This window comes from Ascidia mentula, chromosome 3 (genome assembly GCF_947561715.1).
Source record: "Ascidia mentula chromosome 3, kaAscMent1.1, whole genome shotgun sequence".
In the NCBI taxonomy this organism is placed as follows: domain Eukaryota; kingdom Metazoa; phylum Chordata; class Ascidiacea; order Phlebobranchia; family Ascidiidae; genus Ascidia; species Ascidia mentula.
Window position 1 is genome coordinate 12,947,502 of NC_138568.1, and position 15,953 is coordinate 12,963,454.

At 51.1% G+C, this 15,953-nt stretch overlaps 15 protein-coding genes across 15 annotated transcripts; 12 read left to right on the plus strand and 3 right to left on the minus strand.

Annotated features, from left to right (window-relative positions):
* Positions 1–1,899: 1,899 nt before the first annotated feature.
* On the minus strand, positions 1,900–2,277 carry LOC145896141 (histone H2AX). The gene has a single exon (XM_082985002.1). The coding sequence runs from the start codon at positions 2,275–2,277 to the stop codon at positions 1,900–1,902; it is 378 nt and encodes a 125-aa protein (XP_082841128.1).
* A 359-nt stretch (positions 2,278–2,636) lies between these two features.
* Positions 2,637–3,005, plus strand: LOC145893780 (histone H2B.2-like). The gene has a single exon (XM_082982118.1). The coding sequence runs from the start codon at positions 2,646–2,648 to the stop codon at positions 3,003–3,005; it is 360 nt and encodes a 119-aa protein (XP_082838244.1). The 5' UTR covers positions 2,637–2,645.
* Positions 3,006–4,257: 1,252 nt separating this feature from the next.
* Positions 4,258–4,866, plus strand: LOC145895255 (histone H1-like). Its single transcript, XM_082984025.1, has one exon. The coding sequence runs from the start codon at positions 4,258–4,260 to the stop codon at positions 4,864–4,866; it is 609 nt and encodes a 202-aa protein (XP_082840151.1).
* A 304-nt stretch (positions 4,867–5,170) lies between these two features.
* On the plus strand, positions 5,171–5,482 carry LOC145894233 (histone H4). Its single transcript, XM_082982752.1, has one exon. It carries the CDS (start codon positions 5,171–5,173, stop codon positions 5,480–5,482), a length of 312 nt encoding a protein of 103 aa, XP_082838878.1.
* A 315-nt stretch (positions 5,483–5,797) lies between these two features.
* On the plus strand, positions 5,798–6,208 carry LOC145894267 (histone H3). The gene has a single exon (XM_082982799.1). The coding sequence runs from the start codon at positions 5,798–5,800 to the stop codon at positions 6,206–6,208; it is 411 nt and encodes a 136-aa protein (XP_082838925.1).
* Positions 6,209–6,591: 383 nt separating this feature from the next.
* LOC145896152 (histone H2AX) lies at positions 6,592–6,969 on the minus strand. Its single transcript, XM_082985012.1, has one exon. It carries the CDS (start codon positions 6,967–6,969, stop codon positions 6,592–6,594), a length of 378 nt encoding a protein of 125 aa, XP_082841138.1.
* A 359-nt stretch (positions 6,970–7,328) lies between these two features.
* LOC145893777 (histone H2B.2-like) lies at positions 7,329–7,697 on the plus strand. Its single transcript, XM_082982113.1, has one exon. It carries the CDS (start codon positions 7,338–7,340, stop codon positions 7,695–7,697), a length of 360 nt encoding a protein of 119 aa, XP_082838239.1. The 5' UTR covers positions 7,329–7,337.
* A 1,252-nt stretch (positions 7,698–8,949) lies between these two features.
* LOC145895253 (histone H1-like) lies at positions 8,950–9,558 on the plus strand. The gene has a single exon (XM_082984024.1). The coding sequence runs from the start codon at positions 8,950–8,952 to the stop codon at positions 9,556–9,558; it is 609 nt and encodes a 202-aa protein (XP_082840150.1).
* Positions 9,559–9,862: 304 nt separating this feature from the next.
* On the plus strand, positions 9,863–10,174 carry LOC145894243 (histone H4). Its single transcript, XM_082982762.1, has one exon. The coding sequence runs from the start codon at positions 9,863–9,865 to the stop codon at positions 10,172–10,174; it is 312 nt and encodes a 103-aa protein (XP_082838888.1).
* Positions 10,175–10,489: 315 nt separating this feature from the next.
* Positions 10,490–10,900, plus strand: LOC145894266 (histone H3). The gene has a single exon (XM_082982798.1). It carries the CDS (start codon positions 10,490–10,492, stop codon positions 10,898–10,900), a length of 411 nt encoding a protein of 136 aa, XP_082838924.1.
* Positions 10,901–11,283: 383 nt separating this feature from the next.
* Positions 11,284–11,661, minus strand: LOC145896150 (histone H2AX). Its single transcript, XM_082985010.1, has one exon. It carries the CDS (start codon positions 11,659–11,661, stop codon positions 11,284–11,286), a length of 378 nt encoding a protein of 125 aa, XP_082841136.1.
* Positions 11,662–12,020: 359 nt separating this feature from the next.
* On the plus strand, positions 12,021–12,389 carry LOC145893775 (histone H2B.2-like). Its single transcript, XM_082982112.1, has one exon. It carries the CDS (start codon positions 12,030–12,032, stop codon positions 12,387–12,389), a length of 360 nt encoding a protein of 119 aa, XP_082838238.1. The 5' UTR covers positions 12,021–12,029.
* A 1,252-nt stretch (positions 12,390–13,641) lies between these two features.
* LOC145895252 (histone H1-like) lies at positions 13,642–14,250 on the plus strand. Its single transcript, XM_082984023.1, has one exon. It carries the CDS (start codon positions 13,642–13,644, stop codon positions 14,248–14,250), a length of 609 nt encoding a protein of 202 aa, XP_082840149.1.
* Positions 14,251–14,554: 304 nt separating this feature from the next.
* LOC145894242 (histone H4) lies at positions 14,555–14,866 on the plus strand. Its single transcript, XM_082982761.1, has one exon. It carries the CDS (start codon positions 14,555–14,557, stop codon positions 14,864–14,866), a length of 312 nt encoding a protein of 103 aa, XP_082838887.1.
* A 315-nt stretch (positions 14,867–15,181) lies between these two features.
* LOC145894265 (histone H3) lies at positions 15,182–15,592 on the plus strand. The gene has a single exon (XM_082982797.1). The coding sequence runs from the start codon at positions 15,182–15,184 to the stop codon at positions 15,590–15,592; it is 411 nt and encodes a 136-aa protein (XP_082838923.1).
* The last annotated feature ends 361 nt before the right edge of the window (positions 15,593–15,953 follow it).

Below are 15,953 nucleotides of genomic sequence, written 5' to 3' on the forward strand. Positions count from 1 at the left end.
TAAACAAACGTGATTCTACGCCAAGGCGTACCAACAATGTAGAATGAAATCAACCGCAAAAGCCACAAATTATATAGGCAATCGGTCATGTGGCTTGCGTGAGAACCACGATACTTAATTACGTGTTACAACCAATTTTCCCTGGGCAGTTCCGAGAACTGTGGTATTTATCTGGGCGGTACAAAAATGACAAGTCACTCTGCATTACCTCATGGAAAGTTACCCAAATGAACATTACGTCAAGGCATAAACGTTACAGTGTGGAGAAACAAAACTAAAAATAAGCAATACAAAATGTGCCTGTTAACTTAGATTCAAAAATGTCTTTTTCAAAGAAGCTTTGTGTTTCATGTTGTTAAAATATATTCTGATGCTAGTATGACATGAGTATTCCTTTTGCAATTGTACATAAACAAAGTATCCTGTTTACTTTTTGTGTGGTGATTGGTTTTACTAGACAGGAGTTAGTTATACATTTTGATTTATAATTTATTATCATACGCCATACAACTTACAATAATTTTAATTTATGAACACATTAAATGTTTTCATTAGAGACAGAATTCAAATGATATAAATTTCTGAAGATTGAAGATTGGTACAAAAATCTTGTTTCTTCATCTGAGAATGCTGTAGATTGTCTGAATTTTTTTTCTGTCTTGTTCTGGCAAAATAGTATGTGATAATTTGGACATACAAATTTAGTGAAGGACGACAGATTAAGTAGAGTTTTACTTTAAACTGCAACATGCAAACTTGTGACATAATACCACAATCTACTATTTTTATTTGGTCACTTAGTTTTTGATACATATCCACACATACAAATGATCAAACCCTATTAAAATATTACATCAAGATGTAAGATGCATGCAAAAATATATTAGCAGCACATTGATAAATGAAGAACCAGAGTAACTTCAAAATATGGTCTACTAATGGCAGACTACGTTATTTTGCCCTAAAATGTCTTTTTACATTAAACAAAGCGGTTTTAGCCATATCAGTACTCACAACTACAAACTACGTCATGATTACGTCACAGTTAGATTACGTCAGCACAGGCATGTTGAAACGCACTTAACAACAAAAAACAAATGCAAAGAGGCATACTTACGCTTTTTATTCCATTTGCACACAGCCTTCAAAATATTCTTTAGAAAAACGATGCGTTATTTCAAAAAAGGAAATGATTTATTTATTATTTTATTACCCATTTGAATCAGTATAATACTTAATTTAACATGCTGAAAATTCGTTTTAAAACTCTACCCACATTTCAAGTTATTCAAAATTGTTTGCGCGTTTCCTATCTCTTCGTATGCAAAAAGTCGCATTTGATATTTGGGAAATCATGCGTGACGGAGTTTCTCGAAGTGAATAAAAGAAACAAAGAAAAGAGGAGCCGTTGCACTACCATGATAAGACCATACTATGCTTAGACATTTGTTGCTCATGCGTGACGAAGGTAAGTAGCTTGCAGTATATTTAAGGAAAACAAACGAAAGTGGAGTTTTTCCAAAAAATTATTCACAAAGGAATTAATGTTTTTTTTTGTTATTTGTTGTTGATGTTGTTGTAAGAAGCTAAAAGCCAGGGCTGACATTTATAATTTTTTCAAAAGTATCAGGATAGGGAGTTTTTTTGCGTAGACCTGCGTCACGATATTCAGAGTGCGTGACGAAACAGCGGGTGGTGATTGGTGGAGGGAAATTTTGGGTTAAAAAATGTCATGGTGGCCGCCGCCGCCGCAGCCGCAGCGTTGTGTTGCAAGGGATATATTTATTTGGGTATATTTGATGAGTAGCGAAACGGCAGCAAGGCACAAGTTTTCTCTTATTCCTAAAAATTGGGTGGCTCTGAAAAGAGCCGTTAATGGTTGCGCGAGCTCCCTTGCCCTTACGCCTTCTTCGAGGTCTTTTTGGGCAAAAGTACGGCTTGGATGTTTGGCAGCACGCCGCCCTGTGCAATGGTAACCGAGCCGAGCAACTTGTTGAGTTCCTCGTCGTTGCGGATGGCCAACTGCAGGTGACGCGGGATGATACGAGTCTTCTTGTTGTCACGGGCCGCGTTGCCGGCCAACTCTAGCACCTCAGCGCTGAGGTACTCGAGGACGGCGGCCAAGTACACTGGCGCACCGGCACCAACACGCTCTGAGTAGTGACCTTGTCGCAAAAGTCGGTGAACACGGCCTACGGGAAATTGCAGTCCAGCACGGGACGACCTGCTCTTTGGCTTTGCCTTGGACTTGCCTCCTCCTTTGCCTCTGCCTGACATGCTTGCTGTTTATTTGCTTCGGTAGTAAACGTAACTGAAGTAAAAAACGAATTCGATCGAATGCTCGCGCACGCTTCGGTCGTGGTTTTATAGCTACTCGATTTTGTCGAAGCCGATCGGTCGACAACCAATCGAAATCGAGGAAGTTAGTGAAACATTTTTGATTGGCTATGTAGTCTGGTTTGTTCAAATTTCAACAATGGCTTATTTGCATGCCCGGCGGCCAATCGCAACAACGATCCTCCATTCGGCTTATTCCATTGGCTGCACGCTTCGAATGCTCATTTGCATGTGGCAAATATAAATACGGTCCGACACGGGGAGCTTCACACATTCGTGTTGTTTGAAAAAAAAATTTAACCGCGAAAATGGCAGCCAGCAAAGGCACAAAGAAGGCAGTGAAGAAGCAGACGCCCGCCGACAAGCACAAGAAGCGCAGGCGTAAGCGAAAGGAAAGCTTCAGCATCTACGTGTACAAGGTGCTCAAGCAGGTACATCCCGACACCGGAATCTCGAGCCGCGCCATGAACATCATGAACTCGTTTGTGAGCGACGTGTTTGAGCGCATCGCTGGTGAGGCGTCGCGCTTGGCCCTGTACAACAAGCGTTCAACGGTGAGCAGTCGCGAGATCCAAACCGCGGTCCGCCTGCTCTTGCCCGGCGAGTTGGCCAAGCACGCAGTGTCCGAAGGTACCAAGGCCGTCACCAAGTACACCAGCTCCAAGTGAGCAAGCGATCGATCGCCCGACTCAACAACAGAACGGCTCTTTTCAGAGCCACCCGCTTGTTGCGAGGGAGAATCATTTGGAACCTTTCAATTCAATGATAATATTGCGCAGACCGGCGCCGCCGCCACTTTATCTGCGGGAAACGCAATCGTCGCGCCCCGCTACCACGCGTAGCCATTTACAACTTAACTTATTTTATTCAATTTTTTTGAAAAGTTTGTTCTGTCAAGTAAATTCGAGCGACAAGTTTGTTGTTTCACTCAATCCCTCGATTTTGAGTGTAATTTGGTTGAGAGGCGAAAACGAACCCAAACCAATTATCTGCGCAGCTGGAGGCCTTGATTGGTAAACTGCTGCCTTGTAACTTTACATGTAACTTTACTGCTTGTTACTGCTTTCCAACAATTTCGGTACGTTGCGATAAAAGTTTCATTTACTACTTGTTTTGCAATTGTTTATATTTATCGCCTTAACGGAAAATCGACGCTTTGTCATAAAATCGAAGTCCACAAATTTTGAAGCCACGGGTGGTCGAGTTGTAAGCTTACAGCACACCTGCATTTTGAGTGAGGGTCATAAAAAATTTTCGTCTTGCATTCTGCAAACAAGTTCTCTCTTACAACTTTTTCCACATTTCCACAGACTTTCTAAGCTATTAATTTTGGGTCGCGACATGTCCTCGCCACCAGTCCGGCTTTGATTTTCTGCAGTTTTTTCCTGTACTAAGCGGTCACGCGACGCAGGCCATTTCTCGATTTGCTCATACTCCCCAAGCCTAAGTTCGTTGCAAAGCGGCGATGCAGGCCACCCGCCGCGCCACGGAACAGTTGTACTTCGTTCCTAAAGCGCGACGGCCGCCACGCCAGTGCAAGCCACGGCGACTGGGCCTTTCGCAGCCCTTGGCGCCCCACCTCTCCGCCACCCGTGGCGTTAGCGGTGGTCGCGATGACCTGAGTTCGCGTGGGTAATTGGGTGAGGCATCGCACTAGGCCCCTGTACAGCAATCGTTGCGAATGCGCGCGTGTACCAAACGTACGACGACCGTACTTCTTGATTGCTAGCACAATACCAGCAAGTCTACCGACCGATACAACGACGGTGGCAAACATCGTTTCGCGTTGGTCCGTAAACGCTCTAAAAAAGGACGGCGTTGTCTCGCGGCTGCCAAAAGCTATTTCTTCACTTTGGAAGCACCTACGCACGCACTCACGTCGAGTTACTTACTTACTTACCCAAGAGATCATCAAGAATCATGACGGACTCGAAGAAGCAAAGCAGCAGGAAGCCCGCCGCGCCCGCGGCACACCCCACCTACGCGGTGATGATTAAGGCTGCCATCGCGCAGCTGAAGGAACGCAACGGCTCGTCTCGCCAAGCCATCGTCAAATACGTCAAGGCCAACTACAAGGTGAGCAACACGCCCGAAAGTCACATCAAGTTGGCTTTGAAGCGAATGGTGACGCAAGACGTGCTTACCCGCACCAAGGGCGTGGGCGCTTCTGGCTCCTTCAAGCTTGCCAGCAAGGCCTCGGCCGAAGCGCCAAAGAAGAAGACCAAGGCAAAGAAGCCAAAGCAAGCGGTTGCCAAGAAGCCGGCCGCAGCAGCGACGAAGAAGGAGACCGGCACCAAGAAGTCGGCTGGCAAAAAGGCCGCGGCCAAGAAGCCTGCTTCCAGCAGCAAGAAGACTGCCGCCAAAAAGACCGCGTCGCCGAAAAAGTCAGCCGCAAAGAAACCTGCGAGCAAAAAGGCAGCGGCTGGAAAGAAATCGCCTGCCAAAAAGAGCGCAGTGAAGGCCAAAAAGCCGGCCGCCAAAAAACCGGCAAAGAAGCCCAGTGCCAAGAAGCCGGCAGCGAAAAAGTGAGCACCGAAGTCGGCGGGGGGTCCGCATCATAACAAACGGCTCTTTTCAGGGCCACTCAACTTTGTGCAAAAGAGAGAAGCGAGCCACCAGCTCAAAACGAAGGCCGGGTTGCCCGGCCAGACGGAGGGAGGGCCGACCGACTGACTGACTACCTTTAAGTATGCTCTTTGGCGCCCCAAACGGACGAATTTTTCTGTTTTGTTTCGCGGAGGTACGAAAACTGGCTACTTAGTCGCGGTGGGCCGGGCGATTTCCAATTCGTGTCACTTGTTTCAATCGAGCAAATAGCGCGTTACTCATCATCATGTCAGGACGAGGCAAAGGAGGAAAAGGACTGGGAAAGGGAGGCGCAAAGCGTCATCGCAAAGTACTTCGAGACAACATCCAAGGCATTACCAAGCCGGCGATCAGGCGTCTCGCACGTCGTGGCGGTGTGAAGCGTATCTCGGGACTTATCTACGAGGAGACTCGCGGCGTGCTCAAGGTCTTCCTTGAGAACGTCATTCGGGACGCCGTCACTTACACCGAGCACGCCAAAAGGAAGACCGTCACCGCGCTCGACGTGGTGTACGCGTTGAAACGCCAGGGACGCACACTCTACGGATTCGGCGGTTGAGCTCGTCTCGGTTTCGCGACCACAACATCAGCAATCGGCCCTTTTCAGGGCCACCCACACTTTAATCGTGAGAGAATAGTTTGGTTACTTGGCGTGTGAGTTGTTTTTTGTTCCCGGTTTTGAGAGGTGGCCCTTCGCGTTTTGTTCTTGCCGGCGGCGGCGGCGGCGGCAAACAAAGCCAGGCGCCGATTGGTTGAAGGGTGAATTTAGCGCGGGCCAATAGGAAAGCGGCGCGAAAGTATATAAACGCCGTCCGAACGGCCGGTGGGCATCATTCGTTTACTGAAGAAGTACCGACGAGACCGTTCAAAAAAGATGGCAAGAACCAAGCAAACCGCTCGCAAATCTACCGGTGGCAAGGCACCGCGCAAGCAGCTGGCCACCAAGGCCGCTCGCAAAAGTGCACCAGCAACCGGGGGTGTGAAGAAGCCCCATCGTTACCGACCGGGAACCGTGGCTTTGCGTGAGATCAGGCGTTACCAGAAGTCGACCGAGCTTCTCATCCGCAAGCTGCCCTTCCAGAGGCTGGTGCGCGAGATCGCGCAGGACTTCAAGACCGATCTCCGCTTCCAGAGCAGCGCCGTGATGGCCCTGCAGGAGGCCAGCGAAGCCTACCTGGTCGGGCTCTTCGAGGACACCAACTTGTGTGCGATCCACGCGAAACGGGTGACGATCATGCCCAAGGACATCCAGCTGGCACGGCGAATTCGCGGTGAACGTGCCTAAGCACAGCAGGGGGGCGGGCGCCAACTAAACGAAACGGCTCTTTTCAGAGCCACCTAATTATTGGCTAAAGAGAAATTTGGATAAATCTGAATGAATGTGGGTGTCTAGTTCTAGTAGTTAGTTCGTTTTTGCGTAGACCTGCGTCACGATATTCAGAGTGCGTGACGAAACAGCGGGTGGTGATTGGTGGAGGGAAATTTTGGGTTAAAAAATGTCATGGTGGCCGCCGCCGCCGCAGCCGCAGCGTTGTGTTGCAAGGGATATATTTATTTGGGTATATTTGATGAGTAGCGAAACGGCAGCAAGGCACAAGTTTTCTCTTATTCCTAAAAATTGGGTGGCTCTGAAAAGAGCCGTTAATGGTTGCGCGAGCTCCCTTGCCCTTACGCCTTCTTCGAGGTCTTTTTGGGCAAAAGTACGGCTTGGATGTTTGGCAGCACGCCGCCCTGTGCAATGGTAACCGAGCCGAGCAACTTGTTGAGTTCCTCGTCGTTGCGGATGGCCAACTGCAGGTGACGCGGGATGATACGAGTCTTCTTGTTGTCACGGGCCGCGTTGCCGGCCAACTCTAGCACCTCAGCGCTGAGGTACTCGAGGACGGCGGCCAAGTACACTGGCGCACCGGCACCAACACGCTCTGAGTAGTGACCTTGTCGCAAAAGTCGGTGAACACGGCCTACGGGAAATTGCAGTCCAGCACGGGACGACCTGCTCTTTGGCTTTGCCTTGGACTTGCCTCCTCCTTTGCCTCTGCCTGACATGCTTGCTGTTTATTTGCTTCGGTAGTAAACGTAACTGAAGTAAAAAACGAATTCGATCGAATGCTCGCGCACGCTTCGGTCGTGGTTTTATAGCTACTCGATTTTGTCGAAGCCGATCGGTCGACAACCAATCGAAATCGAGGAAGTTAGTGAAACATTTTTGATTGGCTATGTAGTCTGGTTTGTTCAAATTTCAACAATGGCTTATTTGCATGCCCGGCGGCCAATCGCAACAACGATCCTCCATTCGGCTTATTCCATTGGCTGCACGCTTCGAATGCTCATTTGCATGTGGCAAATATAAATACGGTCCGACACGGGGAGCTTCACACATTCGTGTTGTTTGAAAAAAAAATTTAACCGCGAAAATGGCAGCCAGCAAAGGCACAAAGAAGGCAGTGAAGAAGCAGACGCCCGCCGACAAGCACAAGAAGCGCAGGCGTAAGCGAAAGGAAAGCTTCAGCATCTACGTGTACAAGGTGCTCAAGCAGGTACATCCCGACACCGGAATCTCGAGCCGCGCCATGAACATCATGAACTCGTTTGTGAGCGACGTGTTTGAGCGCATCGCTGGTGAGGCGTCGCGCTTGGCCCTGTACAACAAGCGTTCAACGGTGAGCAGTCGCGAGATCCAAACCGCGGTCCGCCTGCTCTTGCCCGGCGAGTTGGCCAAGCACGCAGTGTCCGAAGGTACCAAGGCCGTCACCAAGTACACCAGCTCCAAGTGAGCAAGCGATCGATCGCCCGACTCAACAACAGAACGGCTCTTTTCAGAGCCACCCGCTTGTTGCGAGGGAGAATCATTTGGAACCTTTCAATTCAATGATAATATTGCGCAGACCGGCGCCGCCGCCACTTTATCTGCGGGAAACGCAATCGTCGCGCCCCGCTACCACGCGTAGCCATTTACAACTTAACTTATTTTATTCAATTTTTTTGAAAAGTTTGTTCTGTCAAGTAAATTCGAGCGACAAGTTTGTTGTTTCACTCAATCCCTCGATTTTGAGTGTAATTTGGTTGAGAGGCGAAAACGAACCCAAACCAATTATCTGCGCAGCTGGAGGCCTTGATTGGTAAACTGCTGCCTTGTAACTTTACATGTAACTTTACTGCTTGTTACTGCTTTCCAACAATTTCGGTACGTTGCGATAAAAGTTTCATTTACTACTTGTTTTGCAATTGTTTATATTTATCGCCTTAACGGAAAATCGACGCTTTGTCATAAAATCGAAGTCCACAAATTTTGAAGCCACGGGTGGTCGAGTTGTAAGCTTACAGCACACCTGCATTTTGAGTGAGGGTCATAAAAAATTTTCGTCTTGCATTCTGCAAACAAGTTCTCTCTTACAACTTTTTCCACATTTCCACAGACTTTCTAAGCTATTAATTTTGGGTCGCGACATGTCCTCGCCACCAGTCCGGCTTTGATTTTCTGCAGTTTTTTCCTGTACTAAGCGGTCACGCGACGCAGGCCATTTCTCGATTTGCTCATACTCCCCAAGCCTAAGTTCGTTGCAAAGCGGCGATGCAGGCCACCCGCCGCGCCACGGAACAGTTGTACTTCGTTCCTAAAGCGCGACGGCCGCCACGCCAGTGCAAGCCACGGCGACTGGGCCTTTCGCAGCCCTTGGCGCCCCACCTCTCCGCCACCCGTGGCGTTAGCGGTGGTCGCGATGACCTGAGTTCGCGTGGGTAATTGGGTGAGGCATCGCACTAGGCCCCTGTACAGCAATCGTTGCGAATGCGCGCGTGTACCAAACGTACGACGACCGTACTTCTTGATTGCTAGCACAATACCAGCAAGTCTACCGACCGATACAACGACGGTGGCAAACATCGTTTCGCGTTGGTCCGTAAACGCTCTAAAAAAGGACGGCGTTGTCTCGCGGCTGCCAAAAGCTATTTCTTCACTTTGGAAGCACCTACGCACGCACTCACGTCGAGTTACTTACTTACTTACCCAAGAGATCATCAAGAATCATGACGGACTCGAAGAAGCAAAGCAGCAGGAAGCCCGCCGCGCCCGCGGCACACCCCACCTACGCGGTGATGATTAAGGCTGCCATCGCGCAGCTGAAGGAACGCAACGGCTCGTCTCGCCAAGCCATCGTCAAATACGTCAAGGCCAACTACAAGGTGAGCAACACGCCCGAAAGTCACATCAAGTTGGCTTTGAAGCGAATGGTGACGCAAGACGTGCTTACCCGCACCAAGGGCGTGGGCGCTTCTGGCTCCTTCAAGCTTGCCAGCAAGGCCTCGGCCGAAGCGCCAAAGAAGAAGACCAAGGCAAAGAAGCCAAAGCAAGCGGTTGCCAAGAAGCCGGCCGCAGCAGCGACGAAGAAGGAGACCGGCACCAAGAAGTCGGCTGGCAAAAAGGCCGCGGCCAAGAAGCCTGCTTCCAGCAGCAAGAAGACTGCCGCCAAAAAGACCGCGTCGCCGAAAAAGTCAGCCGCAAAGAAACCTGCGAGCAAAAAGGCAGCGGCTGGAAAGAAATCGCCTGCCAAAAAGAGCGCAGTGAAGGCCAAAAAGCCGGCCGCCAAAAAACCGGCAAAGAAGCCCAGTGCCAAGAAGCCGGCAGCGAAAAAGTGAGCACCGAAGTCGGCGGGGGGTCCGCATCATAACAAACGGCTCTTTTCAGGGCCACTCAACTTTGTGCAAAAGAGAGAAGCGAGCCACCAGCTCAAAACGAAGGCCGGGTTGCCCGGCCAGACGGAGGGAGGGCCGACCGACTGACTGACTACCTTTAAGTATGCTCTTTGGCGCCCCAAACGGACGAATTTTTCTGTTTTGTTTCGCGGAGGTACGAAAACTGGCTACTTAGTCGCGGTGGGCCGGGCGATTTCCAATTCGTGTCACTTGTTTCAATCGAGCAAATAGCGCGTTACTCATCATCATGTCAGGACGAGGCAAAGGAGGAAAAGGACTGGGAAAGGGAGGCGCAAAGCGTCATCGCAAAGTACTTCGAGACAACATCCAAGGCATTACCAAGCCGGCGATCAGGCGTCTCGCACGTCGTGGCGGTGTGAAGCGTATCTCGGGACTTATCTACGAGGAGACTCGCGGCGTGCTCAAGGTCTTCCTTGAGAACGTCATTCGGGACGCCGTCACTTACACCGAGCACGCCAAAAGGAAGACCGTCACCGCGCTCGACGTGGTGTACGCGTTGAAACGCCAGGGACGCACACTCTACGGATTCGGCGGTTGAGCTCGTCTCGGTTTCGCGACCACAACATCAGCAATCGGCCCTTTTCAGGGCCACCCACACTTTAATCGTGAGAGAATAGTTTGGTTACTTGGCGTGTGAGTTGTTTTTTGTTCCCGGTTTTGAGAGGTGGCCCTTCGCGTTTTGTTCTTGCCGGCGGCGGCGGCGGCGGCAAACAAAGCCAGGCGCCGATTGGTTGAAGGGTGAATTTAGCGCGGGCCAATAGGAAAGCGGCGCGAAAGTATATAAACGCCGTCCGAACGGCCGGTGGGCATCATTCGTTTACTGAAGAAGTACCGACGAGACCGTTCAAAAAAGATGGCAAGAACCAAGCAAACCGCTCGCAAATCTACCGGTGGCAAGGCACCGCGCAAGCAGCTGGCCACCAAGGCCGCTCGCAAAAGTGCACCAGCAACCGGGGGTGTGAAGAAGCCCCATCGTTACCGACCGGGAACCGTGGCTTTGCGTGAGATCAGGCGTTACCAGAAGTCGACCGAGCTTCTCATCCGCAAGCTGCCCTTCCAGAGGCTGGTGCGCGAGATCGCGCAGGACTTCAAGACCGATCTCCGCTTCCAGAGCAGCGCCGTGATGGCCCTGCAGGAGGCCAGCGAAGCCTACCTGGTCGGGCTCTTCGAGGACACCAACTTGTGTGCGATCCACGCGAAACGGGTGACGATCATGCCCAAGGACATCCAGCTGGCACGGCGAATTCGCGGTGAACGTGCCTAAGCACAGCAGGGGGGCGGGCGCCAACTAAACGAAACGGCTCTTTTCAGAGCCACCTAATTATTGGCTAAAGAGAAATTTGGATAAATCTGAATGAATGTGGGTGTCTAGTTCTAGTAGTTAGTTCGTTTTTGCGTAGACCTGCGTCACGATATTCAGAGTGCGTGACGAAACAGCGGGTGGTGATTGGTGGAGGGAAATTTTGGGTTAAAAAATGTCATGGTGGCCGCCGACGCCGCAGCCGCAGCGTTGTGTTGCAAGGGATATATTTATTTGGGTATATTTGATGAGTAGCGAAACGGCAGCAAGGCACAAGTTTTCTCTTATTCCTAAAAATTGGGTGGCTCTGAAAAGAGCCGTTAATGGTTGCGCGAGCTCCCTTGCCCTTACGCCTTCTTCGAGGTCTTTTTGGGCAAAAGTACGGCTTGGATGTTTGGCAGCACGCCGCCCTGTGCAATGGTAACCGAGCCGAGCAACTTGTTGAGTTCCTCGTCGTTGCGGATGGCCAACTGCAGGTGACGCGGGATGATACGAGTCTTCTTGTTGTCACGGGCCGCGTTGCCGGCCAACTCTAGCACCTCAGCGCTGAGGTACTCGAGGACGGCGGCCAAGTACACTGGCGCACCGGCACCAACACGCTCTGAGTAGTGACCTTGTCGCAAAAGTCGGTGAACACGGCCTACGGGAAATTGCAGTCCAGCACGGGACGACCTGCTCTTTGGCTTTGCCTTGGACTTGCCTCCTCCTTTGCCTCTGCCTGACATGCTTGCTGTTTATTTGCTTCGGTAGTAAACGTAACTGAAGTAAAAAACGAATTCGATCGAATGCTCGCGCACGCTTCGGTCGTGGTTTTATAGCTACTCGATTTTGTCGAAGCCGATCGGTCGACAACCAATCGAAATCGAGGAAGTTAGTGAAACATTTTTGATTGGCTATGTAGTCTGGTTTGTTCAAATTTCAACAATGGCTTATTTGCATGCCCGGCGGCCAATCGCAACAACGATCCTCCATTCGGCTTATTCCATTGGCTGCACGCTTCGAATGCTCATTTGCATGTGGCAAATATAAATACGGTCCGACACGGGGAGCTTCACACATTCGTGTTGTTTGAAAAAAAAATTTAACCGCGAAAATGGCAGCCAGCAAAGGCACAAAGAAGGCAGTGAAGAAGCAGACGCCCGCCGACAAGCACAAGAAGCGCAGGCGTAAGCGAAAGGAAAGCTTCAGCATCTACGTGTACAAGGTGCTCAAGCAGGTACATCCCGACACCGGAATCTCGAGCCGCGCCATGAACATCATGAACTCGTTTGTGAGCGACGTGTTTGAGCGCATCGCTGGTGAGGCGTCGCGCTTGGCCCTGTACAACAAGCGTTCAACGGTGAGCAGTCGCGAGATCCAAACCGCGGTCCGCCTGCTCTTGCCCGGCGAGTTGGCCAAGCACGCAGTGTCCGAAGGTACCAAGGCCGTCACCAAGTACACCAGCTCCAAGTGAGCAAGCGATCGATCGCCCGACTCAACAACAGAACGGCTCTTTTCAGAGCCACCCGCTTGTTGCGAGGGAGAATCATTTGGAACCTTTCAATTCAATGATAATATTGCGCAGACCGGCGCCGCCGCCACTTTATCTGCGGGAAACGCAATCGTCGCGCCCCGCTACCACGCGTAGCCATTTACAACTTAACTTATTTTATTCAATTTTTTTGAAAAGTTTGTTCTGTCAAGTAAATTCGAGCGACAAGTTTGTTGTTTCACTCAATCCCTCGATTTTGAGTGTAATTTGGTTGAGAGGCGAAAACGAACCCAAACCAATTATCTGCGCAGCTGGAGGCCTTGATTGGTAAACTGCTGCCTTGTAACTTTACATGTAACTTTACTGCTTGTTACTGCTTTCCAACAATTTCGGTACGTTGCGATAAAAGTTTCATTTACTACTTGTTTTGCAATTGTTTATATTTATCGCCTTAACGGAAAATCGACGCTTTGTCATAAAATCGAAGTCCACAAATTTTGAAGCCACGGGTGGTCGAGTTGTAAGCTTACAGCACACCTGCATTTTGAGTGAGGGTCATAAAAAATTTTCGTCTTGCATTCTGCAAACAAGTTCTCTCTTACAACTTTTTCCACATTTCCACAGACTTTCTAAGCTATTAATTTTGGGTCGCGACATGTCCTCGCCACCAGTCCGGCTTTGATTTTCTGCAGTTTTTTCCTGTACTAAGCGGTCACGCGACGCAGGCCATTTCTCGATTTGCTCATACTCCCCAAGCCTAAGTTCGTTGCAAAGCGGCGATGCAGGCCACCCGCCGCGCCACGGAACAGTTGTACTTCGTTCCTAAAGCGCGACGGCCGCCACGCCAGTGCAAGCCACGGCGACTGGGCCTTTCGCAGCCCTTGGCGCCCCACCTCTCCGCCACCCGTGGCGTTAGCGGTGGTCGCGATGACCTGAGTTCGCGTGGGTAATTGGGTGAGGCATCGCACTAGGCCCCTGTACAGCAATCGTTGCGAATGCGCGCGTGTACCAAACGTACGACGACCGTACTTCTTGATTGCTAGCACAATACCAGCAAGTCTACCGACCGATACAACGACGGTGGCAAACATCGTTTCGCGTTGGTCCGTAAACGCTCTAAAAAAGGACGGCGTTGTCTCGCGGCTGCCAAAAGCTATTTCTTCACTTTGGAAGCACCTACGCACGCACTCACGTCGAGTTACTTACTTACTTACCCAAGAGATCATCAAGAATCATGACGGACTCGAAGAAGCAAAGCAGCAGGAAGCCCGCCGCGCCCGCGGCACACCCCACCTACGCGGTGATGATTAAGGCTGCCATCGCGCAGCTGAAGGAACGCAACGGCTCGTCTCGCCAAGCCATCGTCAAATACGTCAAGGCCAACTACAAGGTGAGCAACACGCCCGAAAGTCACATCAAGTTGGCTTTGAAGCGAATGGTGACGCAAGACGTGCTTACCCGCACCAAGGGCGTGGGCGCTTCTGGCTCCTTCAAGCTTGCCAGCAAGGCCTCGGCCGAAGCGCCAAAGAAGAAGACCAAGGCAAAGAAGCCAAAGCAAGCGGTTGCCAAGAAGCCGGCCGCAGCAGCGACGAAGAAGGAGACCGGCACCAAGAAGTCGGCTGGCAAAAAGGCCGCGGCCAAGAAGCCTGCTTCCAGCAGCAAGAAGACTGCCGCCAAAAAGACCGCGTCGCCGAAAAAGTCAGCCGCAAAGAAACCTGCGAGCAAAAAGGCAGCGGCTGGAAAGAAATCGCCTGCCAAAAAGAGCGCAGTGAAGGCCAAAAAGCCGGCCGCCAAAAAACCGGCAAAGAAGCCCAGTGCCAAGAAGCCGGCAGCGAAAAAGTGAGCACCGAAGTCGGCGGGGGGTCCGCATCATAACAAACGGCTCTTTTCAGGGCCACTCAACTTTGTGCAAAAGAGAGAAGCGAGCCACCAGCTCAAAACGAAGGCCGGGTTGCCCGGCCAGACGGAGGGAGGGCCGACCGACTGACTGACTACCTTTAAGTATGCTCTTTGGCGCCCCAAACGGACGAATTTTTCTGTTTTGTTTCGCGGAGGTACGAAAACTGGCTACTTAGTCGCGGTGGGCCGGGCGATTTCCAATTCGTGTCACTTGTTTCAATCGAGCAAATAGCGCGTTACTCATCATCATGTCAGGACGAGGCAAAGGAGGAAAAGGACTGGGAAAGGGAGGCGCAAAGCGTCATCGCAAAGTACTTCGAGACAACATCCAAGGCATTACCAAGCCGGCGATCAGGCGTCTCGCACGTCGTGGCGGTGTGAAGCGTATCTCGGGACTTATCTACGAGGAGACTCGCGGCGTGCTCAAGGTCTTCCTTGAGAACGTCATTCGGGACGCCGTCACTTACACCGAGCACGCCAAAAGGAAGACCGTCACCGCGCTCGACGTGGTGTACGCGTTGAAACGCCAGGGACGCACACTCTACGGATTCGGCGGTTGAGCTCGTCTCGGTTTCGCGACCACAACATCAGCAATCGGCCCTTTTCAGGGCCACCCACACTTTAATCGTGAGAGAATAGTTTGGTTACTTGGCGTGTGAGTTGTTTTTTGTTCCCGGTTTTGAGAGGTGGCCCTTCGCGTTTTGTTCTTGCCGGCGGCGGCGGCGGCGGCAAACAAAGCCAGGCGCCGATTGGTTGAAGGGTGAATTTAGCGCGGGCCAATAGGAAAGCGGCGCGAAAGTATATAAACGCCGTCCGAACGGCCGGTGGGCATCATTCGTTTACTGAAGAAGTACCGACGAGACCGTTCAAAAAAGATGGCAAGAACCAAGCAAACCGCTCGCAAATCTACCGGTGGCAAGGCACCGCGCAAGCAGCTGGCCACCAAGGCCGCTCGCAAAAGTGCACCAGCAACCGGGGGTGTGAAGAAGCCCCATCGTTACCGACCGGGAACCGTGGCTTTGCGTGAGATCAGGCGTTACCAGAAGTCGACCGAGCTTCTCATCCGCAAGCTGCCCTTCCAGAGGCTGGTGCGCGAGATCGCGCAGGACTTCAAGACCGATCTCCGCTTCCAGAGCAGCGCCGTGATGGCCCTGCAGGAGGCCAGCGAAGCCTACCTGGTCGGGCTCTTCGAGGACACCAACTTGTGTGCGATCCACGCGAAACGGGTGACGATCATGCCCAAGGACATCCAGCTGGCACGGCGAATTCGCGGTGAACGTGCCTAAGCACAGCAGGGGGGCGGGCGCCAACTAAACGAAACGGCTCTTTTCAGAGCCACCTAATTATTGGCTAAAGAGAAATTTGGATAAATCTGAATGAATGTGGGTGTCTAGTTCTAGTAGTTAGTTCGTTTTTGCGTAGACCTGCGTCACGATATTCAGAGTGCGTGACGAAACAGCGGGTGGTGATTGGTGGAGGGAAATTTTGGGTTAAAAAATGTCATGGTGGCCGCCGCCGCCGCAGCCGCAGCGTTGTGTTGCAAGGGATATATTTATTTGGGTATATTTGATGAGTAGCGAAACGGCAGCAAGGCACAAGTTTTCTCTTATTCCTAAAAATTGGGTGGCTCTGAAAAGAGCCGTTAAT